The following is a 24169-nucleotide window of genomic DNA, read 5'->3' as shown; positions in this document are numbered from 1 at the left end:
AAAATAAATTAGATGATTATATGGAGGACAAAAAAATATACATTTGGGCTGAAATAAGCCACATCTTAAAGGGTCATGTGACCTTATTAGCAGCATATTGAAAACGTATGAAACTTATGTACATATGACAAATACAATTTAAATTGCACACAACAGATATATACATACCTTGGCACCTGAAGAACCTATGCAACCTCTTTAGATAAGCCTCCCTATTGAAGGCTATCTCCTAGGTTACTGCAAATGAAAGCAGAAACTATTCAGCACAGTGTAACACTGCAAACCAAAGGCAAGGAAGAAGCAGCCAATATTAAAAAAAAAAAAAAAAAATATATATATATATATATATATATATATATATATATATTTTTTTTTTTTTTTTTTTACCGGGAAAGTCCGACTAGGTTCCACAGAGTCTGTTTTCAGTGGAGGCCCAGGGAGAAATGCTCCAGATGCATGTCTTTAGAATGTGGGAGGAAACCAGAGTACCCAGAGGAAACCCACGCAAATGCAGGGAGAACATGCAAACTCCACACAGAAGGCACTCCAGCCGAGAATCAAACTGGAGAACCTCTTGCTGAGAGGCGACAATGTTAACTGCTGCACTACTGTGCCGCCCAGTTATTTATATATATATATATATATATATATACTGAGAAAACATAGTCAGTCCTTACTGTAAACTGCCTGCTCACTTTCTCTAACCTCTGACTCACACAGATGGAAAAGGTTGGAGGGGTGCTTGCACAGGTCATTAGAGCAGATGATTCAAGTTAACTAATGCCAAATATCCGTCTTATATAATAGCCCAGTTTGTAATCCTGATAGTTCCTGTACAGCTAATGCAAAGAATTTTCATTTCCTGGCTGCATCAAAAATTATTTCTGCTGAACTCAGACCTTGAAGAGGCCACCCCCACTCAATAGGTCTTCATAAAGAGCAAACTGGTAACCGTGGCCACACATTATGAATATTCCATGACAAGTATCAGTAGGCTGCAATGATGTGCTATCAAAACTAGCAGTGGTACAGGATTCATGTTCTCCATGCTCAAGCACACCACACACATCTCCTATTAACCAAAGGACAGGCAAGCACAAGCACGGTAGGGCTGCCTGGGTGAAATAACTCCATATGATATGGCAGCAATTCAAAGGCAGCCATGCTAAGGTATATGATTAGCATAATCATGAAGATGCAAGGCCTGCTGCTGTGCAATAAAAAGCATGATTGCTATATTGTGGGAGACCAGACAAAGACACACACACACGCACACGCACACGCACACACACACACACACACACACACACTCTCACTCTGACATGTATCACACCCAGGTGTGCATTTCTTGTCATGGGTCCAAGAAAATGGCAATGGATGGAAATGTTCACCAGCCAAGAGACAGAGGTATTACTGCAGGCCCTACATAGGCATAGCATGCATATCTTTAGTAAAAGTAAAACCAACAATGTTCTCTGAGATTAGATGTGACAGGGAGTGATGCCAGACATCAATGATGAAGGTGACCATAATAAGCATGTAGTGCAGATGCATTGCAAGGTCACTGATCTGATGCTACATGACAAAACCAAAGCAAAAGGCATCACCAGGGAGACGTCCACCACAGAAAGTGGACTATGAGTACAGAAGCAGCTAAAAAAAGTGGAAGAGTTTTTGATAACCATGTGTGAGGCAGGTGACAAAATCCTCATACCAGGCAGAGGCCTGGATGTGGGAATTGGGCTTGCAATGACTGCTCAAATGTTTGTTTGGAATGCACCAGGTTAATTACCCACATTATGCCAATAGTTTTTACTAAAGATATATACATCAATGCATTTCTAATGGAGATACCTTCTTATAATAGTGAATACATTCAAATTATATGGTGGTCTACACCCCCACACCCCCCATTGTGGGGGGCTGTGCCCCCCACACCCCCCTATTTAATATTCTCACTCCAGGGTTGCACTGCAGTGGGGCAGGGGCTATATTCCATTTTCAACCAAATGAACTTCGATCAAGTGAGCTTTCAGTCAAGTGAGCTTTTAGTGAAGTGCAATGCCTGGTATCATTTTCGACTAAGTGTAATTCGACCAAATGTATGGAATCCATATATATATATATATATATATATATATATATATATATATACATACATACGCACCATGGTAGAAATGGTGAGTGTGTTGTGTGGCCTATGAGAGGACATGCAGACACTGCAGAGACAATGAAATGTCTTGCAGCTTGTGCAGAGTGATATGGCACAGAAGGACCTTAATTAATTATGTCTAATGAGGGCATTGGTGGCCCACTTTACATCCAGTAATGTATCCTTGAAGGCTCTGGCAAATGCCCATTATGGCAATACAAGGGTCTGGATGCATAGTGGATGGTCACAAGCCAGGCTCAAGCAGATGGCCTTTGACTGCATCACTGCCATTCCTGGCCATGGCTAACAACACACATGGTTGTATTCAGTCCCATGGACATGGTCAGTGCTCATCTGGTTCCATTGCAGGGATGCTTGACTGGGTAAGTCACTCTGGTTCACATATTTCCATATCTTTCCTATCACATACTAGGCATCTATGTGCCACACAGGTTCATAGGTTCATAGGTTGATACTAGGCTATCTGCCCTAGGGCATTTACAAGCCTAGCCAGAGTGTGTTTGGCTTTCGCCACCCTTTTAGATTTGTAGACTGTGCCTTTGAATAGTAGGTCACATAATATCTATCCATAGCTATCTCTGGCATCATGAATTCTGTCCTGTCTGTTCTATATATTGATTATCAATGTGGAAAGCCACATCAGAATTCCTGTAAACACTCTCCTAGTGCTACAACATCCCTTGTACAAAATACATCCATCCCTAACATTGTACAGCCAGACTGTATTTTTGGCCAGCATTCACAACATGAAAGTTCCACCTTGACACTGGAGAATGTAATCCCTGACTCCCAACATCTTGCTGCATACCTGAGTGTCGACCACATTCACCACTCATGACCCTCACACCTAAGATGGCATTGCTGTCATCTGTCACAGCGCCCCAATTCACTTGTTCAAATGATGATGAGTGTACCTTCCTCATCCATCTGGCCTGTATGGGTAAGGTAATTCCTGATGCACAGTATGGCCAGTTGATACGTGTATCACTTTTATTCTGCATTATCCTTGTCATGGTCCAAAGTTGCATACCAGATACCACTTCTTTGCCAGAGATGCAATATAATGCACGTGAATTTGCTTTGCATGGGGTGCCAATGCAGCCAGTTTATCTAACAACTCTGCACCTGACTTGTTGTATATTTTGCAACAGGTCTATCATGCTGTACTGCAGTGTGCTTAAGTTATAGCTGCTTCCACTCTACCACAGCAAGGCACACAGCAGAGATAACTGTCAGCAGTTCTCGTGTGTATGTTTGCAGACACTGGAAGCATGCTTTCAGGCATTCAAGTACATGTTGAACAATGATCTGTGTCTGCAAATGCAGTCTTTGTCACCAGCACTATCTCAGCCAGTGTCTGAGGATTCCAGATGGTGGTGACACCAAGACACCTCTTGCATCTCCTGCAACACACAACAGTGAGCATTATTATGAATGGTCTGCTGTCTGTGTCAATGAATACAGGATATCTTGGTCTGCATAGCTAGCAATGTGTGCACCTACTAAATAGATGACCCTATCGGAAGGCACCCTGTGGTAGAGGTCACATACATGCCATATGTGGAAATCATGGGCACAGCTTGCATCGTATATATTGTATATAATACCTTTGCATTGCATAACACATGACAGTTTGTGTGAAAGCCCTTTCAGTTGATATACTGTATGCCACCTGGAACATGTAGAATATTGATGGCAATGTGGGTTTAATCAGCAGCCCCAGTATCTTAGGGAAATAAATTATGTTGTAAAATGCCCACAAAGGAGTGGTTCTCTACTCTGCTGTCCATAGGAAACATATATGTTCTTCCACATGCTGCAGTACCTCTGTGATGATGTGGGGTATTGCCACCTATGCCAGGAGAAGTAAGACAGTGGATGTATACATATGTCTGCATAGCTAGCTGGAGTTTTGTAAAGAATTATATGTCATTTGTATATCAAACTGATTTGTCCAGGTGCTTGTGTGAAAATGCATTTGTAAAGTTGTTTGTGTTAAAAACATGTACCAACAGTGGGTCCTGCTGGACAGAAAAAGAAATGTACCTGTATGTTAGACTGTATGGTAACTATTGAAATGAATACATTATAACAGAGGTTACTGGAAGAAAAGAGAGTAATCTCAGTCGAGCTAACTTTGAAAAATATCCTGAAATTAAATAACTTAGGCCATAAAGATTGTATCTCACAGGTGTCAATGCAGCCAGAAACAAAAAGTCTATACTAAAAGCCTTGTCTATTGTCCTTGGGGGTGAAGTAATTGCTTCTCCGGAAAGGTGGAAGCTTGAAATTGTTTTATGACTTCCAGAAGCTGCAACAGATCTTAGCAAAGTGCTATGTGTGTGTATTATTGACACATATGTGCTAGATTCTGGTTTAGTTGCTAGTAAAGGGGGTAGCATGGCAACCAGAAGTCAGATGACCAGATGTATGTGATGTCATTCTATAATCCAGGATGGAAATGATGTTTTAATATTAGAAGAGACAGGAGTTTCAGAGCATTTTGTTTTTGGAACCTGACGTAGAAGGACTTCTCACTCACTTTTTGCTTTAGTAAGTAACCAAGGAATAGTAATTATTTAGATCAGTCAGGAAAATATAGTGAGATTAGTTAAGTATTGTTTTTCTGTATCTGTGTGAATCTATTCATCTGAGTTGTTTTCAATATTTCCTGCGACTGAAATGCTGGTGTTTATTGTAAATATATATTTAGTATTTCCATGTTCTTTTATTATTTATTATTAAATATATTTAAACTTTTTATTGTGGCTGGCCCTTTAGAGAATATCTTAACCTTTGAGAGTACTTATATTTATTATATTTATTAGTCGATACTGTGGCCGCTCCTGAAAACATTACTGCATTTGTCAAACACTGCCATTTGAATTAGTATTAATTTCACTCAGTATAATTGGGTACCCTTGTAAAAACCTTAGAGCAGCTGGCTTTAGAGTGTCTGGTGGCAGTACCTACCTTATAGCCTGGGCAGAGGGGCATAGCTAGTAAATCTGTGCCAACTCTTCCAGATGTGTGTGTGTGTGTGTGTGTGTGTGTGTGTGTGTGTGTGTGTGTGTGTGTGTGTGTGTGTGTGTGTGTGCATGTTAGAGAGGTCAGAGAGGGAGGTGGAGTAATTGGCCTGGGACACTCAGCTGAGGACTCAGTTCTGTAGCTGTGCCAGTTCTATATTAGAACATCGAAGTTTCAGAACTTCGAATGTTCTAATATCGAACCCAATTCAGCAAATGCTGACAACATTGAACATTCAGAACAGCAAATTTTTTCCTAGGGAAAAAATTTGCTGTTCCAAAACACATACACACAACACAAGCGCACCAAACAAACAGCAATCCACACACATATACCTAAAATCTTACATCTAACCCTACACTAAACTGTACATACACCGCTAACTATCCACTTACCTTAACCCAAACCCTAACCCTAAGGTCCATCACTATCACACACTCACCTCACCTGTGCCCTAACCCTAACTCACCTACCCTGCCCTAACCCTCACGTCCACACAATCACACACTTACCTAACCTGTGCCCTAACCCTAACTCACCTAACCTGCCCTAACCCTCACGTCCACACAATCGCACACTTACCTGAACCTGACCCATAATGTTCCACCACAGCACTGAAAATAGTGAAGCAACAGAAACGGACAACCAAATTCTTTCCCTGGGAAAAAAATCGGTTTTCTGCAGCTTCGCTATTTTCAGCATTCGCTGAATAGGGTTCGATATTAGAACATTCAAAGTTCTGAAACTTTGGTGTTCTAATATAGACCCGCTGTGCCAGTGGAAGTTTTACTATGGGCCTAGAGAGACGGGGGGGGCCCAGACCATGGACTGTGTGTGTGTTCCCTTTGTGCTCTTAAGGGAAATTGTGCTTGGTGCAAAGACCTACACCTGGAAATACTGTGTGTATCTATTTTTGTTCCATGTGAATGTCCCTCACTGATGTCAGTGGTGAGGATTCAGACTCCTTGATTACTGGCCCAGAGGAGGATGTCAAAATCACATCAGGAGCTAATATAGGATCTGTGAGGCCAACACCTATTCAACCCCTAATATGTCCCCTGTCGCTTACTGAAAGGTCCCCATAGCAAGGATAGTTGATGCTACACAAACCTTCATGTTCACTGGAATAGACAGTCCATGTATCCCTCTTGATTCCACATGTGGGCAGTACATATCTTTTAACTCCCATACAGTGCCTCTGTCCATATGGTAGTGGTCAACAATGCCCTGGTCATTGAAGAACTGGTATGTCAGCCATTGGCAGTCCCATCTGTGGTGCAGATGGTGATGGCAGACTTCATTATGGGTACTAGTTTTAGAACATCCACTAACTCTCACTGCTCAACCAAGGTTGCGGTTAAGCCTAGTATAATAGTATGGGGGCAGCTCTTGTACACTTAGAAATCCTGGTGTCCACAATAAGTGGCTACATCTATTATGTTTAATTTCTCTACATGTATACAAAAAGAGTCTCATTCGCATGACAGTACTCATTTTTATGCTATTAGACAGCCTTTTGTATATCATGAATACAGTGCTATTTTTCCTGTAGCATTTGAATCTCTGTACACTAATTGTTTCTGAACACTCCCCATTATGTGATCATTTACTTGCTTCTGTATCTGAAGGATCATCTTCCCAGCCCAAACTCCCACATAGGCTTTTTACTCCACAGATTTTTGCCCTCTTTTTGACTGTCATTTTCATTATTTTAACACTGTTTTTAACCCTGTTGTTTAGCCATCAGTCAAGTCCAACATCTAATCACTGTTATGTAAGACTGTGTGTGGCTGAAAAATTACCCTCACTTTTCCTTAAAATGACTGTTCCATCTGTAGCTAGACCATTAACAAACCTCATATCAAGGACTTCCAGCACTGACACATTTCTGTTTCTCATGTAAGAAACATCATGATATTAAATAGCCATAAACTGGTTGACCCTAAAAACATGCTACATTTAGGAAATGTCACCATTTATTCCCTTGGCCAAATAATGAAGAATATAGTCCAGGGTAATTTGTCCACTATCTGTGGAACTATGGCCTACTGCTAAACACCAAGCATGGCTTCTGAAAATGTCACTGAACTGATGACACCTTGAAAATGTCACTAATCGTATCCTTACCTGAAACAATAATTAAGTACAAAGTTGCATTACTCGTGAACCAGTTCAAAGTCTTTGGTACAGTAAGTCTTGAACTCCTAAGTCATAAAATTGAGATATACATGGCAGGTTAACCTTAATCATACATGATTAACAAATAAAGGATAAATGTCTAAATCTTCTATATGAAACACTAACACCAGATACTGAGAACACTAAACCTTGCTCTGGATACATTTCTTTTCACTGTATTCAGAAATCAGATAAGGCAACATTATAGCTGAGATATACTACACAAATGAGGTATTGGTATTCCATTCTGTCAGTAGAAATAAATTCCAAAAGATCCCTCTGCTAAAGTTGTTGCTAACCCAATACTCACTGATTCACACACTTATTCAATTCAGCGTCACATGGAGACAGACATTTCCTGAAGTAAAGTCACAATGTAGGTAGCCATTCCTGGACAGGATATCTGCCCATTGCAGAACACACACACACACACACACACACACACACACACACACACACACACACACACACACACACACACACAAGTGCACACACACACACACACACACACACACACACACACACACACACACACACACACACACACACACACACACACACACACACACACACACACACACACACACACACACACACCCACACACACACACACACACACACACACACACACACACACACACACACACACACACAAATACAAGTGCATGCACACACACACACACACACACACACACACACACACACACACCTAGGAGCAATGTGGAAGCTTGCCACTCCATCTATTGCTTTTTTTTTTTTTTTTTAGGATATGGTAGGAAACAGAAGACAATGACAAAATCCCAAGCAGGTATGAGGAAAAGCATACAAACTCCACACAGAAGGCATCCCAGTTATGAATTGAAGTGTAGCGCCATATGTGGTGCCATTCATAGCGGCATAGGCCCCCCACTGGTATGGGGAACTATACCATTTTTTTTTTGTGCCTCTGTCAGTTAGTATGAGGGAATTACCATTATTTTTTGTATATCCTCGATTTCCATCCATTGGTGAGGGTCCGGGGTTGTATCTGCGATCTCCCCATCATGCCTCAAGATTTCGAGTTGTTCCACAGCCAAGGAGTCTCTTGATTTGTTCCACATATCCCTCCTGCCTCACAGCACAGGATTTTGTTCCACTATCCCTCCAGCATTAATAGAATCTATCCCCTTTAGGAGATTTAAGGACGTGAAGGTGTTTCATCCTATCTCTGTTGGCATGGGGTGATATGGATCTATTTATTCTTTTGGGACATGAGCAAGTATGTCATGCTGGCTTGGAGGCCTGTAGCGATGTTGAACTGAATGTAAGTTAAAGCTTTGAGCACTGAATTAGGAAAATGGATTTTTGAGACCTTTAAGTCCAGCCCTTGCAGATTTTGAGACCTTCCAGCTGCGGGTGAGAGTTATTTGTGGGTCATTGCTGCTGCAAGGGTGCATTGCATACATGGGAATGGGGGCATGGTGAGATGTGATTCCACTGATGTATGAGTGGATTGGAAATCCAGACCTCCCTGATCGCTAGATGGTGGGTTCTCATGATAAGGCTTAAAATTACATGGGTGTACAGGCTTTAGTTGACTTCAACTGTGCTCAGGTGTAGGTTACTGTCAACTTCCCTGTGTCCCTTCTTCATTCTTTCCTTGCTCAGGTAACTTGTTTTTTGTAGTTTAATGACTATGCATTTTGGGCATTTTTTGACTTTATGGCTTTAACATTTAACTTTAGCCATGGCTCCATGTCCAATATCCATGTCTGCGGTGATTCTCTCTATCCATGGTATTTGTGTTCTCCATAACTCTTGTGTGCGGTCAGCCATAAAAACTTTGTCAGCTTTTGTCAAGTTGTTGTCTCCTATGTTTGAGCCACTTGGACCAGCGCAGAGCCTGAAACAATGAAGCCCCTTGACAGACCCTTGTGGACACAGCAACTCTGACCCTGTGGGTTCAGATCCTGCGCCAGCAAGTTGACCTCTGACCCTGTTGGTTTCAGCCAGTTTGCAACCTGGTAGTTTTGTATGTGATTTATGGTGGGGTATTGTATCAAAAATGAGGCCAGTGGGCAGGTATGCTGTATGGACCGTTTTTCCTATGCTGTATGCTGGGCTGGATCTCAGGCATGATCTGCATTTGAAAAAAATGGTCAAAAGTCAACCAAAGTTAAAAGGGCATTGAGTTTCAAACAAAGTCTGCCTTTGCCTATCCCAAGTTCCATCCCTCTATGTCTTTCTTATGATTAAGGCTACATCCGGTAATTTCCTGGGATCCTCCTTTGTCAGGTGGATAGGCCGGCACTGGGCTGTCGCGGGTCGCCTTATGAAGTGGGTGCGTGGACCCAGCGCCACCATGCGGCACACTTCCAGAGGTAAGACTGTGTGGCTGTAATGTTAACTGCTGTTCCTGTGGCACTCGTGCCGGGGACTGTAGCTATGTGGGTCGGGGTCACATTTTGCTTTGGAGGATGCTGTGGAGTTTTTTTTGAGGAGAGGTTAGTTACAAAGTAGGGGGGTTTGGGGGTTAGTACTATCTCACGTTTTGGGGGATGGGGTTTTTGGGGAGGGGGGGAGTAGGAACCTGGAGTCCAGTAAGATGTTATGTTCTGTGTGTCTGATCATCGATCTCATCACATCATTTTGGGAGTTTCCTGAGCATTTTCTAAGGTTTCCTCCCATAACTTTCCTTATGATTGTCTTTTGAGTCTTTATATTTTTTTTTCTCTCTTAGTTTTCTCCTCATTTTTTTGATTATTTTTTATTTTTAGTTTTTTTTTTTACTTGTACTACAGTTATGTCCTTTTTTTTTAAGGATTTGTAGTAATCTTGTTTTAGCTTCCTTTGTTGGTATTGTGTTTTATGGCTGTCCTCAGACTGAGTTATCGCTACCTACCTTCAGTGTTTTGTTCTTTGTTTTTGCTTGGGATTGCCTTGCTCCAGTCCTGTTTGTGATTGTAGAAGGCATCAAGTGGCAGTACGTGCTTGGGTACTTTTTTCGCCGGCTCGGGGCTTAAAGGAGACCTTTACTCTTGAAGTAAACTGTGAAAGCTTTCTTTAAGTTTTTATCTTCTTATTTCTTTTTTTCAGGGGGGTGTGGGATGGGGACCTCCAGCTGAGATGATTAGTTTGTGATCTGATTCATCAGGTGATATCTCGTGCGCTGATTATTGTGTGATGAACATGTTATGTGATGAGATGATGTTTGGATTCTCTGTGTCTGGTCCATGGCGGGGATGGTGACCAATTGTTCCATGGCTTTGGCTGAGATATTTTTTGGCTTGGGTATTTTGTATTTGAGTAGTGTTATTGAAGGTAATTAGGGTACTTTGAAGATGGGTATTGAAGTGGTGTTTTAGTCCTTCCAGTATTTGCCATGTGAGGTGCACAAGTTTTCCTGTGAGTGTGTGAGTTTGTGAGGGTTGCAAGTACAGTGCAGCCTACAAGTTGCAAGTGGTGTTGCCTCTTATCTGCAATCGATGCGTTCCGGCTGCTCTTGAATCTTGGAGGTGTGCGGTCCTTGATGAATATGGATACCCTCCCTTTCTTGGTATTGTCCGGATTTTGGGCGGGGTATGAGTAATGGTATGAGGCTATGGGGTGCTGGGGGTGCTCTTTCAGGTTTCTCAACCAGCAGCACAGACACATTGATTGCATGATCGACATGTTCTCCATGAGCCTCAAGGGTTACATTTTGAGATTTTGAGATTGAGACAGCATTACTCTTAGCTTTTTTTCCATTTTGTGTTCTAGTGTGGGTAGGTGGGTGGTTTAGAGCTTAAAAAAGCCTGTTCAGGGTAGTAGAAGAAGAGCCTTTGCCAATATCCGGAATCCCAGCAGATGCAAAAGTGGCCCCTCATGGGCAGCGTATTTGTGCAGCCCATCATGTCCAGCATGTCATCACATTGATTGATTGAATGACACCTTTGAATAAGCCAATTGTTAAAGCTGGATCATCTTATCTCTGTATTGTGGCATCATTCTTGGTGAAGGTAGATACTGCTCAAGGTCAGGGTCATACCTGCTTGGGCTACATAATCAGAGAGCTCCTCAATGTCTCTTTTCATGTAGTCCAAGGAGGTACGTAACCCACACTAGCCTAATACTGAATTATTTCTAAGTTAAGGCAACGTTCTTTGGTGTAAAGGGTCATCCAACATGCTATTTCTTAAGATCATCAAATCTGAACAACTCAGTGATTTTGATCTTTTATTATTTGAAACACCTTTTCAATTAGCATAACTTCTGTTCAACTGCTATATTTCAGCATGTAAGGAAAAGCCATCAACATTTGGATTTTTCTTTCACCTCAGAAATTACTTCACCAACAAACTAAGCTGAACACACACAGAATAATCCTAACTCATCTTCTGCTGTTCATAATGCAAGGATACAAGCAAAGTCTGCATACCCAGAGAATGAGTTTTCAATCAAACATCATTTTTTTGAGTCAGAGGCAAATAAAGTACTCATAAGGAGCCCACCTAATCAGAGAAAGAAACGCAAGGACAATAACTGGTGATAAATACCAAACACCAGACCCTGGATTTGTGAGTTATCAGCTTGAACTGCTGTGGTGATTTTTAAAGGATGATCATAGAACAGTCAGGAGGTGGGAATCTGGGAGGAAGTGACTGTGTCCGATAAACATAAATCTGGAAGGCAGAATAGGAAAATTGTTCCAGACAATAAGCATTCAACAGGAATTCAAAAGATGGGAGGAAAGACCTAGGGCATTAATCACTAAACATAGATTAAGAAGGGGGTGTGATGACCTTAGATAAAGGCCACTGCATATGAATCTGGCAGGTGACTGACCCTTGACAATATGCAAAGAATAGGAGTCTATGTTAATCTGTACAACAAACACTGAAAATTAATTTGGAAGGTAGGAGAGAATGCAAAGAAATCACAGTTGTGCATGAGATAACATATTCATAGGGATCATGGGAATCATTGGAAGTTTAACACTACTGAGACTTGTGACCATTATGCCTTGCCAGTTCTCATCATAGATTGCAATTCCTTTCTCAAGGAGGGCTATGCAAGTCATGCCTGCAGTGAATTTATGAATACCCATCCCATTTTCCAGGTCCCATTTGAAAGAAGGCAGTGTATCACACTGCTTTATCTACAGAGGGAGTATATTCCAGAGATTAGGCAGACACTGAGTAAGGAATTTGTCTCTACACCTTATTTTATTGATCTGCTGAAGCAGGTTCAGAAATTTTGTTCTGGTATCTGTGGGACTGTTGATTTATGAAGACACAAGAGATCCTGTAGTACTGTCTCCCCTGGTGGAGTACTGTGTCCCCTGGATAAATGCATTGACCTTGCAGTCCCTACCAGATCCAACAAAATGAGAAGGTTAAGAGTAAACCAGCCTGGTGGACACAAGTATAAATAATAAATGAATAAGTATTCTTAAACTATACAATAAAATAAAAAAGCTTAAATCAAGGTTGACATTAAAGCTGTCAAAACAATTAAAAAATACCATCTTAAAAACAAAGGCATCCCATGAACTTAGAGTAGCATCATAAGCCAAAGACAATTACAAATCCTTCTTTAACTACATTGAAAGCTAAGGACTAATACCCAGCATCGGTCAGAACTTACCTAAAATGGCAATGGCACTACCTATTCATATCCAGTAGATATAGCCAAAATACTAGCAAACAAATTCAGTGCAAATTTAACCCTCAAAACAACTATACAAAGCCAATGTATTTTACAGAGTCTCAAATCACCCATCATAACCAAAGAACACTTACTAAAGGTACTCTCCAAAATGAAAAAACATCATCCATGGGACCTGATAATATACCCACTTGTCCCTGAAGACTGGCTGCCACCTCACAAAGGTGGACTCACCACTGATCCCAGAATCTACACACCCATTAGCCTAATTAGTCTCATTTACAAAAGACAAAGAACATATAACTGAGTAATTAAATATAAGACTTGACCCCAAGCAGTTCAGCTTTGTTAAGGGTAGATAATGTCTAACGAATCTGGTTAAATTCTTTGAGAGAGTAAGTCCAGCTGTGGACAGTGGACATGTCATTCATAAAGCAGATCTCAACTTGTGTAAGGTTTTTGACAACATATCACATAACATTATAAACAAGATGAATTAGCTACTATTTGACCCATATATACATATATATATATATATATATATATATATATATATATATATATATACATATATATATATATATATATATATATACATATATATATATATATATATATATATATTTGGATAGCAAATTGGTTGAGTGATAGAACCCATGTAGTTAGGGTGGCAGGGAACATGAAGGTGACCAGTGTTGTTTCTCAGGTCTCTGTGCTGGGACCTCTACTATTTGGCATATATGTCACAGATCTCCAAATTACAAATGGGAATCTTTGGCAACCCAAGTCTGCAGATGACCATAGATTTGGTTTCATCCTTAAGTCTCCCTCTGATACTCAGAAGCTCCAAATGAAACTTACACATGTCAATAATCAGTGCTCAAAAATGGATTAAAACTAAATGCCAAAAAGTGCAGTATTGCTGTACTTGGTAAACAATATCTTCATCCATGTTATAGTACAGACAACAACCAAGACCAAAATGAAAGCATGGTAAGAGACCTTGAAACAAGTTTATATAATTCCCTTGCTTTTGAACATAATGTTTCAACAATAGAAAGGAAATCTTTTCACCTGGCACAAACTAACTAAAAAGATTGCAGGCTTAAAAGGCAAGAACTACCAGAAGAGTCTGAAAGCACTGTCCCTTTTCTTAGTGTCCTATAGACTCTATAGGGAGGATCTTTGCCTAGTTTTTTTTTTTTTTTGGATCATTAGGGACCAAGTAGTCTAAGACCTCTTATATCTCCGCAAATCAGACAGTTCCACTGACACTAGAACTAGCTGTCCAAACTTGCTTCAACAAATAAACAAAATGTAGTGAAGAGATTTATTTGTTGCACAAGGCTTACACTTTCTCTGGAACAAACCTCTACTCTAAATTAAGTAATGCAGCACATAAATGGCCACTGGTCCCAGGTGGCTTTTATATTCTATGATATTATGATTTTATGATTCTATAAGTCGTTAGCCAATCATATAGATGAGATTTTGCAATTTTTTTGTAAAATGTTTGGCGTTTTGTAAAGTTATGAAAAAAAATGATAAATTAAATGCATATTGAAACCACTGGTAGTAACATTTTAGGATGAAATTTTCAGAATACTCATGAGTTTTCATCATGAACTCCGAAATACCATTGTTCAATTCCTTTTTAAAAGGTAATTTTTGCAGTTGTGCAAAATTGATATTTCATATCCAAAATACCTTTTAAAACAATTGTGTGAAGGGGCAATGCATTTGTTAATGAAATGAGATCCCTAGATATCATTTTGCATGTATAGTGTAAACTTCTTTTTAAGGTGTAAAATTCTTGAGTTTTAGTACAGTTATGAGAAGATATAATCAAAACTACAGTAAATGCAAAATCATAAATTTGGCAGTCTGTACATTTTCAGGAAATATCATTACACTAACTTTGGTAGCTAGTAATATTTTGGACAAAAAAAGTTTACATTTATGGTCTGTGAAATGACAACTGGACCATCATTATGCTGAAATCCATCATGAGAAAAAAATGCTATCAGAAATCATGTTTTGGGATAAAAATATTGAGCGACAGAGCAGGTATTCATAACGAGGCCCCTTATATAGAATTTCACAAATGTGATATAAAAATGTTGATCTTTAGTGGTTATTAGGAAATGCTAACCAAATTAAGCACAGTCTTGACTTTGGCAGATAAAAACATTCTGAGACAAAACGTTCAGTATTTTTATCTTAGAGATATACACAACAATGTCTGAAGTGTTAATACTCAGTTTCATCTTAAAAAACAGTTTCGCAGTCATTATGAAAAATGGCCTCGTCTGAATGAATTGTGCAATGACACTGACTTATTTTGTGAGAGAAGGATGCACTAATGTTACTTTACAAATGTGGGCACAGAATGCTAACAACGAAGGTCATTTGGTTAAAGTCCCATATGAAATAAAAGAAAAAGTTCATAAATTTGTCATTAAGTAATCAGCTGCCAAGGAGTAAGAAACATCTCTGGAACAAAGATCTCCCAGCATGTTTGTATAAGGTAAGTGTGATGCTGAGGATATTGGGTGATGTGGTCACAACAGGAGTACCAAGAGAAGGTGTAAACAATGATGAGGGACTATTTGGTTAATTTAGATACAAATTTAAAGAGGATATCTGTAGATCAGTGAGCGTGTGCTTTGAAGGACTGGAATGAGCAAAAGAAAATCTGTGTGGTGTGCTGAGTAGAGTGGAGTTTTTTATTTTATTTATCTACTTTTTGCACTTTACTTTAGAAATGTGGTTACAGTTTACTGAGTAGCATCTACCTGCCAGGTATTCTGAATGTAATTAGTTGATTCTTACAAAGTGGGTGCCCCCATTATTAATGTGAAAGGTGATAGGTACTGAGTGTGAGGCAAGCAGAGTGGATAGACTGAGAGTAGTTTTGTTCTTTCTTGTCACCTTATGTTTTGTGCTCTTTACTTTAGCATCACAAGTGTGACCATCTTATTGTCAACTAATGAAGGAGTATGTTGAATATAAATAGTTGACGCAGAGGTAATGAGCAACATATTTGGCTGCACATGGAAGACTCAAGCATTTCATTTAATCATTGCGTTTTTCTTCAAGTCCATGATGACTGGATCAGAAACGTTGAATGTCTGTACAGAGTGCACCCCTCTTCATTGAATGACTGTGGAGTTGTGTTTCTTGACATTCCTGGTCACTGCATGTTCCCTGATATTTCTGGTCACTGCTTTTTTGAGGGAATGAATGAGGATGGGGTGAGTTTCATTTTGTTTAAGTTTTTCAAACCACTGATGCAGTTCAGCTCTAGTGTTTTCTGTAGTAGATGGGGAGCATGAATATTTTTTCATTCAAACAGTGGTTGCTGTTTCTCCACGATTGTATGACTATGGTACTAGTATACCTCAGTAAGGGTGGTGTGCTGGTACATGCAGACTTGACCCCCCCCCCAACCAACACTCAAACACACCAAATTTATTATCATTTTCTTTTGCTCCTCACTGTTATAATTTATATTGTTTTATTTTATTGATTTAGGTGTTTCAGTTTTGATGTAGAATGTAATGTTCCCATCTTTGTTGGTTATCATACATCCATGAAGAACTAAAGAGGCTGAACTGGTGCTGTTTTATTCACTTTGAGTCTACAGAGCAGCTTTATTAGAAGTCATAGTACTAATAAAACTGCCACTTTGACTGATGTAGTCCAACATCAAAGAGACAAGCATGAGTTGCAGTTATGGACCCAGCCTGCCTTTGCAATGTCTGGCTATCTGTGGCATGGACACTGTCATCACTGACAAGTCACAGTTGAACTGGGAGCTGGATCTGCAGTGTACTATTTAGCAGAGCTGAGGCCTGATATAAAGCTGCAACAGGAGGGCTGCAGCTTTAGGACTAGGCATAATATAGGCCTATTTTTGAGATATTCCTGTGCATGGTGATACCTGCTGGCAAATCAAATAGTTTATTACATAAATGCAAACAACAAAAATGGAAGTAAGCAAAAGTAAATGTAACTACGTAGCACAGTAGTAGGGCACTTTCTTTGCATGTATGATGTCTTGGGATCAATTCCTTGCATCTCTGTCCTTTTGTTTGTCATTAACTACAGAAGATGAAGGCAATGAACTGCTGGCAAGCTGCTTCCTGTGGTCCATGATGTGGTTTGTTGAGCCTCCATTTGCCTTCTCTGTAACTCTGGGTAAAGTCACATAACCAGACAGTGCTCTAGAACAATTAAGAAAAATTGAGAAACTTGGATGGACCCCACATTGGTCTTCTAGATCACATGCCAAGTAATGTTTTATGAATGTATGAATGAATCTACAAAACTTCCAGTGACCCTGACTTCCTAGAAAACCTGCCACTCCTAACAAACAAGAAAAATAATCTCTTTATGAGTCCCTTTTAGGTTATTCAATTCATAGTAGTCTAAAAAGATACAACATATATCAGTGCTGTCCTACCTTTAGAAAGAACCATAACAGTAATTCATGTTATTAGCTTCCTTTTACTGTTAATCCCTTAGGCCTGTAATGTCCTGTTAAATTTTCTGGAATCAAAAAAACGGTTTGGAATCCCAGATTTTTCTTCACAAATACTTCCAGGATTTCACAAACTGTTGCATGTCTTTATAATGGATACTTTTAATGTATTTATTTACTTATTTAGCATGTTGTATACATTTTCAGATATTCACATGAATTACAGACAAGATCTTTATGAAGCTTAACCATTAACAAGTAACCCAGGTTTGACGCCATGCTGGTAACTTTTAGAAAAATCTGTTCCTATAATTAAAGTTTCACCACACCTACTAGCTGTGTGATGCAAAGGTTGTGGCCTTGACTGCATCACAGTAAACCTGATTTCAGTAATTAATCCAGACACTAGAGGTGTCAACTGGCAAGAGTGGGAGTGTGTGGGCAATCTTGCCTTGCCTTTCCCATGAGGGAGCTTGGCAAATACCATCACATAAGCACCACCTGGGGAAGACCTGCAAGTGTTGCAGGCACATGCATGTGCGCGCACACACACACACACACACACACACACACACACACACACACACACACACACACACACACACACACACACACACACACACACACACACACACACACACACACACACACACACATACCCACACAGCGTACTGCAAGCCCATCAAAGAATGTTTCATTGCTCAATCAAATCATTTTGCAAATGTGCAGAAGTTTGCGCTTGCATGATCTTGGCACAATAATCATGGCATCATACTTCCCGGACAAAAGATGAAGGGTATTTGGCACACAAAAAGAAATTGCATACTTTCACATGCTGTTGTCTTCACTTCTGAGATCTTAGCTCTCCCACCTGGTTGCTTCATACGCTAGGGGACTGGAAGTACAGAATGGGTGCATCAGAGAAAAGACATTTGATGATTATTACAGGATACCGGCCTATTATCATTTTAAAAAAATTATTCCATCCCAGATTTATGGCACTGCTTAACAACCCCTTTAGTGTCAAAATGTGAAATGTTAATACACCTGTAACAGTCTAATACTTCGTATCAAATTCATTTTACGAGACACATCTGCATCATCTGCTGCTACACATCTACATGCAGCGCTTGCATGAGAATTTTCAGACTTCCCTTTTAGAGACAATGGTCTTTGCTTTCTTCAAGGAAGCTTGCATCAAGATAAAAATTTTAAAAATGGTCACGCGGCTACCTAGTAGTAGAGAATTTCTCTGTAAACCTCCCTCTGTCTTACCTTCTCTTCATCTCCAAGATGATCCATTTCACCGGTGTCAACATATGCAACAGAAATACAACTTAATGACTTTGGTAAGTAACTTTTCCTTGTTCAGTATTGCTGTTCATTAATTTAACTTCGCACTGCCTTGAAATATAAAGAATGAAAATGCATCAGCAGGGCACGATTACAACTCTGGCAACTCATGACAAAAATACTTAGCATGTTTAAAAAGATAATATTTCTAATGAAGTGTTAACTGTGAGTTTCTTACCTTAAGCAGTTTTTAAAAGTGCTATAGTTAGGCAAATTTAGTTCAAGGCTGATATGAGTCATTTTTATTTCAAGCCCATTTTTGCTTTACCTTTTCTGTCAGCAGATCCAATATGAGATACAAAGATGAAGTATTCAGAGCAGCCAATAATTCTACAGAAATTATTTATGTAGCTCTTATTAGGGAAACATTGTCATGTGCAGTTCCAGACACTGAATGGTTCTGATGTTTTCAAAGGAAAAATTCTAATGGATTGTCATGCATTACCATTGGGTAAAACGGTATATGTATTTGCAGATCAAAGAATTGTTTTAGCACTTCCAATTGCCGAAGAAGAGTTGCAAGAAACAAACCAAATTTACAAAGAGCTTGGAATAAAAATGTAAGTATCAATAATCAATAGCTACGCTTTATTTATTTTTAAAGAAAATAATGAGGGCTTCCAAATTAAAGGCAGTGTACTAATACTTTGTATGCAGAAAGCTATTTATACATTTTAACCAAAGTCAAACAGCCATATTTTGTGAAGTCAAAACATGGAGACAGAGATACTCAGATGAAAACAGGTCTTTCTCCAACACACAGTCAGGGTACAACAAGGATTATTGGACTTCCAGACTGTTGTCCTAACCCCACCAGATGTTGCATAACTACCCATTGTCAATGGCCTATAACATAATTAGAGAATTAAAGATGTAGTACACATACTAAAATTGGTGATTTGGAAGTCTATAAGTAGATATAACAAGTCTAAATCACCTTGAGCACAATTCCCATATTTACTGGTTCATATATATCCTTTTGATTTCATAATAAGTGTTGAAGATGAGATTTTGGATACCCTTAAACCGAACTAAATGTTAACCACCCTTAAGAAAGTGGTCTGTGTACTATGGCATGGTGTTATTGCCTTATTACACCCACATACAAAATGGAACCGTATTTGAAGATGCAGTGGTACAGTTAATTTTGGGAAACCATACCCATTGAAACATACATACATGTGCACATGCAGATAAACACACCCAAGCATGCACTGTGTGTGTGTGTGTGTGTGTGTGTGTGTGTGTGTGTGTGTGTGTGTGTGTATATATATATATATATATATATATATATATATATATATATATATATATATATATATTTATATATATGTATACATACATATATATATATATATATATATATATCATCTTCTTTTGGCTGTTCCCATTAGGGGTCGCCACAGTGGATCATCTGTTTCCATTTCTTCCTGTCCTCTGCATCTTGCACTGTCACACCACCCACCAGCATGTCCTCTCTCACCACATCCATAAACCTTATCTTAGGCCTTCCTCTTTTCCTCTTACCTGGCAGCTCCATCCTTAACATCCTTTTCCCAATATACCCAGCATTCCTCCTCAGCACATGTCCAAACCAACGCAATCTCGCCTCTCTTGCTTTGTCTCCAAACTGTCCAACCTGAGCTGACCCTCTAATATACTGATTCCTAATCTTGTCCATCCTAGTCACACCCAGTGCAAATCTTAACATCTTTAACTCTGCCACATCCAGTTCTGACTCCTGCCTTTTTGTCAAAGCCACTGTCTCCAACCCATATAACATAGCTGGTCTCACTATCCTCTTGTAGACCTTCCCTTTCACTCTTACCCGTCTGTCACAAATGACTCCTGACACTCTTCTCCACCCATTCCACCCTGCCTGTACTCTCTTCTTCACCTCTCTTTCACACTCACCATTACTATGAACTGTTGATCCCAAGTGCTTAAACTCATCCACCTTTACCAACTCTACTCCCTGCATCCTCACCATTCCTCTACCCTCCCTCACATTTACACACATATATTCTGTTTTAGCCCTGCTGACCTTCATTCCTCTCCTCTCTAAAGCATATCTCCACTTCTCCAGGGTCTCCTCAACCTGATTCCTATTCTCACTACATATCACAATGTCATCTACAAACATCACAGTCCACTGGGGCCTCCTGTCTGATCGCATCTGTCAACATGTCCATCACCACTGCAAATAAGAAAGGGCTCAGAGCTGATCCTTGATGTAATCCCACCTCCACCTTAAATGTTGAGAGAGGGAGAGGGGCATATTTCAGACGACCGGAGAATACACATTCTAGCTTCAGTATTCGAAAAAATTAGATATTCACAACTGCGGGCAGTACAGAGGTATCAAACTCCTGTCATGCTGCATGAAAGTGCCAGAAAAGTTCACTGATACATCAATACCAAGAGCAGTAGAAAGTAAGATGGAAGATGAGCAGTTCAGCTTCAGATCAGGATGCTGCACAACTGACTTAATGCTTGCAGTGAGACAAATAGTGATGAAGAAGAAGTTAGAAATGAGGGGAAAAAATGGGGGAATTTGAGCAGTCCTGCAATGATTTAAAGTCCATGAACCATTGGTAGAATTAGTGCAGGCTATGTACAGGGATCTAATGACACATGTATAAACAGTTTTTGGGCTCACAGTGACATTTCCAGTGGGAGTGGATGTACATGGGGGTTCATCTCTAAATGCGCATCTGTTCATACTGGATGATGGTCTACATCAGCAAACACATCAGAGAGGACAGACTTATAAAGCTGCTGTATGCAGAGGATATGGCACTACAAACAGACACTGAGTAGGAAGTTCAGGAAAGGATTGTGGATTGGAATACAAAACCAAAGGCATAAGTGATTAAACTGAGTACACCCAAGAATGAGGTCATGGCAGTAAATCAGGGAACTCAGAAGAAGCTGAAAATTGAGCTAGAAGGGAAAACACTGGAATAGTTTAACAAGCTCTAGTATCTGTAAGGTGTGATTGAGAAGAAGAGAAATTGAAATAAGGAGCTCAAAGCAAGAGTCAGCATGTCAGGGACAGGGAGTAACAGAAGAATGCCAAAGAAGTTAAAAAGGTAAGTTATAAAAAACAGTGGTGCAAATAGTGCTTTATATGGCACAGAAACCTGGGTAGTAAAGTCAGAGCAGCTAAGGAAGCTTGAGGTGATGAAGATAAGTATGAGAAATGGATAGCAGGATGCTAAAGGTGTAGCTAGAGTGGAGTGAAAAGTGCAGCCACCTCAGGCATAAAGTACTAGGGGGTGCACCGTGCAAATGACAAATCCCGATTGGTCTTCAGTGCTACATTTCTGTAGCATGCACACTGTGGGGTAAAGGAAGACATGAGAACTGTAGCTCCCTACCAATGTTTCTAATGTCTTCTAAGACTAATCTTAACTCTACACCTTACTTTACCAAAAGCTTTTCCTGAATATTATCACTATTCAGACATACTGCATCTGAAGTTAGTGCTAGAGTTTTGTTTTAACGGATCACAAAAGGAAACTATTTGCTTTCTTTTCTTTTTTTTTTTTTTTATAGGCTGGACTTTTAATGTTTTTTTTTTTTTTTTAGTAAGTATGTTTTCAATGCACCAGCATGATCTATTGTGTTTCAATGCTTGTGCATGTTGATGGACTATCCTATAATCTTATAGTGATAAATATCAATCTTATTACACAAATTCACTCAAGAATAAGATTTTAAAGATGGTGTGAATACAGTAGCTTTACAGACTATAATTTAAGACAGAGAAATGAAATGCTTAACCATACTAAGCAAAATGTTTTGCTAGGGAACATCTAATTACTGTATATAATGATGTAAATACAGTCACAGCACCTACCATGCACACCCTCTCCCACTGAATAGTCCACTGTGAGTCTGAACTCTGTTCAAACATTTGTCGTTGGGTCTTTGTACATACCCTGCACTAGTTTTACCAATGTTTCTGGGACTTTCAAACCATTGCAGGATTACCAGTATCCTCTTTCTTGCAACCTTGTCATATGCTTTCTCCAGTTATCTTGGATATGCCTTTCTCTCCATACATCTATGAGTACTCTCTGGAGCCATTCCTCCCCTACCTCACCCAACATCTTTATCATGTCTGTGGTGACCTCACCTGAGCCTGTTGTTTTCCTTGAGTTTATTTTCCTTAGTGCTGGTACACAGACTAAAGACATTGAAAGTTCACCCTTCTAGGGTTGGCTTTTCTTCTTCTTTCATCACTGGATGTGTTTGGGGCAATGTGGCTTCCGCAGGGTTTTCTTCATTCTGAAACTGGTGGACATACTGCTTCCATCTGCCTTTGACATCATGTGGGCTGGTGAGCAAGTTGTTGCTGATATCCCTTATGAAGGATGTCTGATGACTATCTTCCTTATCTGTCTGTCTTTGCCTTCCAACCTGATAAAAGTTACTTTGTGGCATCTTGCGAGTCGTTTTCCAGAAGCTGGCAGAGTGCTTTGTTCTTTGCCATTGCAATTCTTCTCTTAGCCACTTTGTTAGTCAATCAGTATTCCTTTGTAGCCTGGTCTGTCTTTTCTATATCCCACATTTTCTCAACATTCTTTCTTTTTTTTATTTAATTCCGGGACTTCTGCATTCCACCACCAGCTTTCCTTAAGTACCTTATTTCCATACCTACCTCAGTAGCATATCTATTCTATGTTCCTCGCACATGCTGTTTTGAGGCACTGCCATTTTTCTTCAGCTTCACCTACTTCCTCTTTTTTCCTGAGGTGCTAGAGCACCTGAGTATTTCCTTAAACTCTTGTGCCTTCCCTGCAGTCAACTTCCAGGTCTTTAGTCTGGTCTGCACTGACCTCAGATCCTTCTCTAACCGCTGTTTGCAGGTAATTGTGACAAACCGTGATTTATACTGTAGGCTGACTGTTTCACTGGGGTTGACCTTGCAATAGCTAATTCTACCCCAATGCCCTTTTCTTACTAGTAGGAAGTCTACCTGAGTTGCATGTTTGCCAGTCCTGTATGTGATCTTGTGACTAACTCTCTTGCTCATCTATGTGACAACCACCATCAAGTCATTTGCCAGACAGAAGTCTAGAATGGCCTCTCCTTCTTTATTCCTGTTGTCTCACGCATGTGGACTCAGATCAGTCCTCATATCCTGTACTGTCTCTCTCAATATGTGCATTCAGGTCCCCCCTTTTGAACTCCAACTCATGTTATCCTGCTTTATCTAGTAGGTGCTGCATCTGCTGCCCAAATGCATTTTTTTCCTCATTATCACAACCCTGCTGTGGGGCACAGGTTCAGAGTATGAATATTTCCCTATTCTCACACTGGGA

At 39.9% G+C, this 24169-nt stretch overlaps 1 protein-coding gene across 1 annotated transcript in view; it reads left to right on the top strand.

Annotated features, from left to right (window-relative positions):
• LOC122803983 overlaps window positions 1-24169 on the top strand; it is a 639968-nt gene that overhangs the window by 603575 nt on the left and 12224 nt on the right. Inside the window, exon 5 of the mRNA XM_044073662.1 lies at window positions 19315-19399. Within this exon, the coding sequence (XP_043929597.1) occupies window positions 19315-19399 (85 nt within the window). The remainder of the gene's footprint in view (window positions 1-19314; window positions 19400-24169) is intronic.

Source organism: Protopterus annectens, chromosome 6.part0 (assembly GCF_019279795.1).
Source record: "Protopterus annectens isolate FY-2018-M chromosome 6.part0, PAN1.0, whole genome shotgun sequence".
NCBI lineage: Eukaryota > Metazoa > Chordata > Ceratodontiformes > Protopteridae > Protopterus > Protopterus annectens.
Note: the sequence above shows the minus strand (reverse complement) of the source record. Positions and strands in the feature narration are given on the sequence as shown.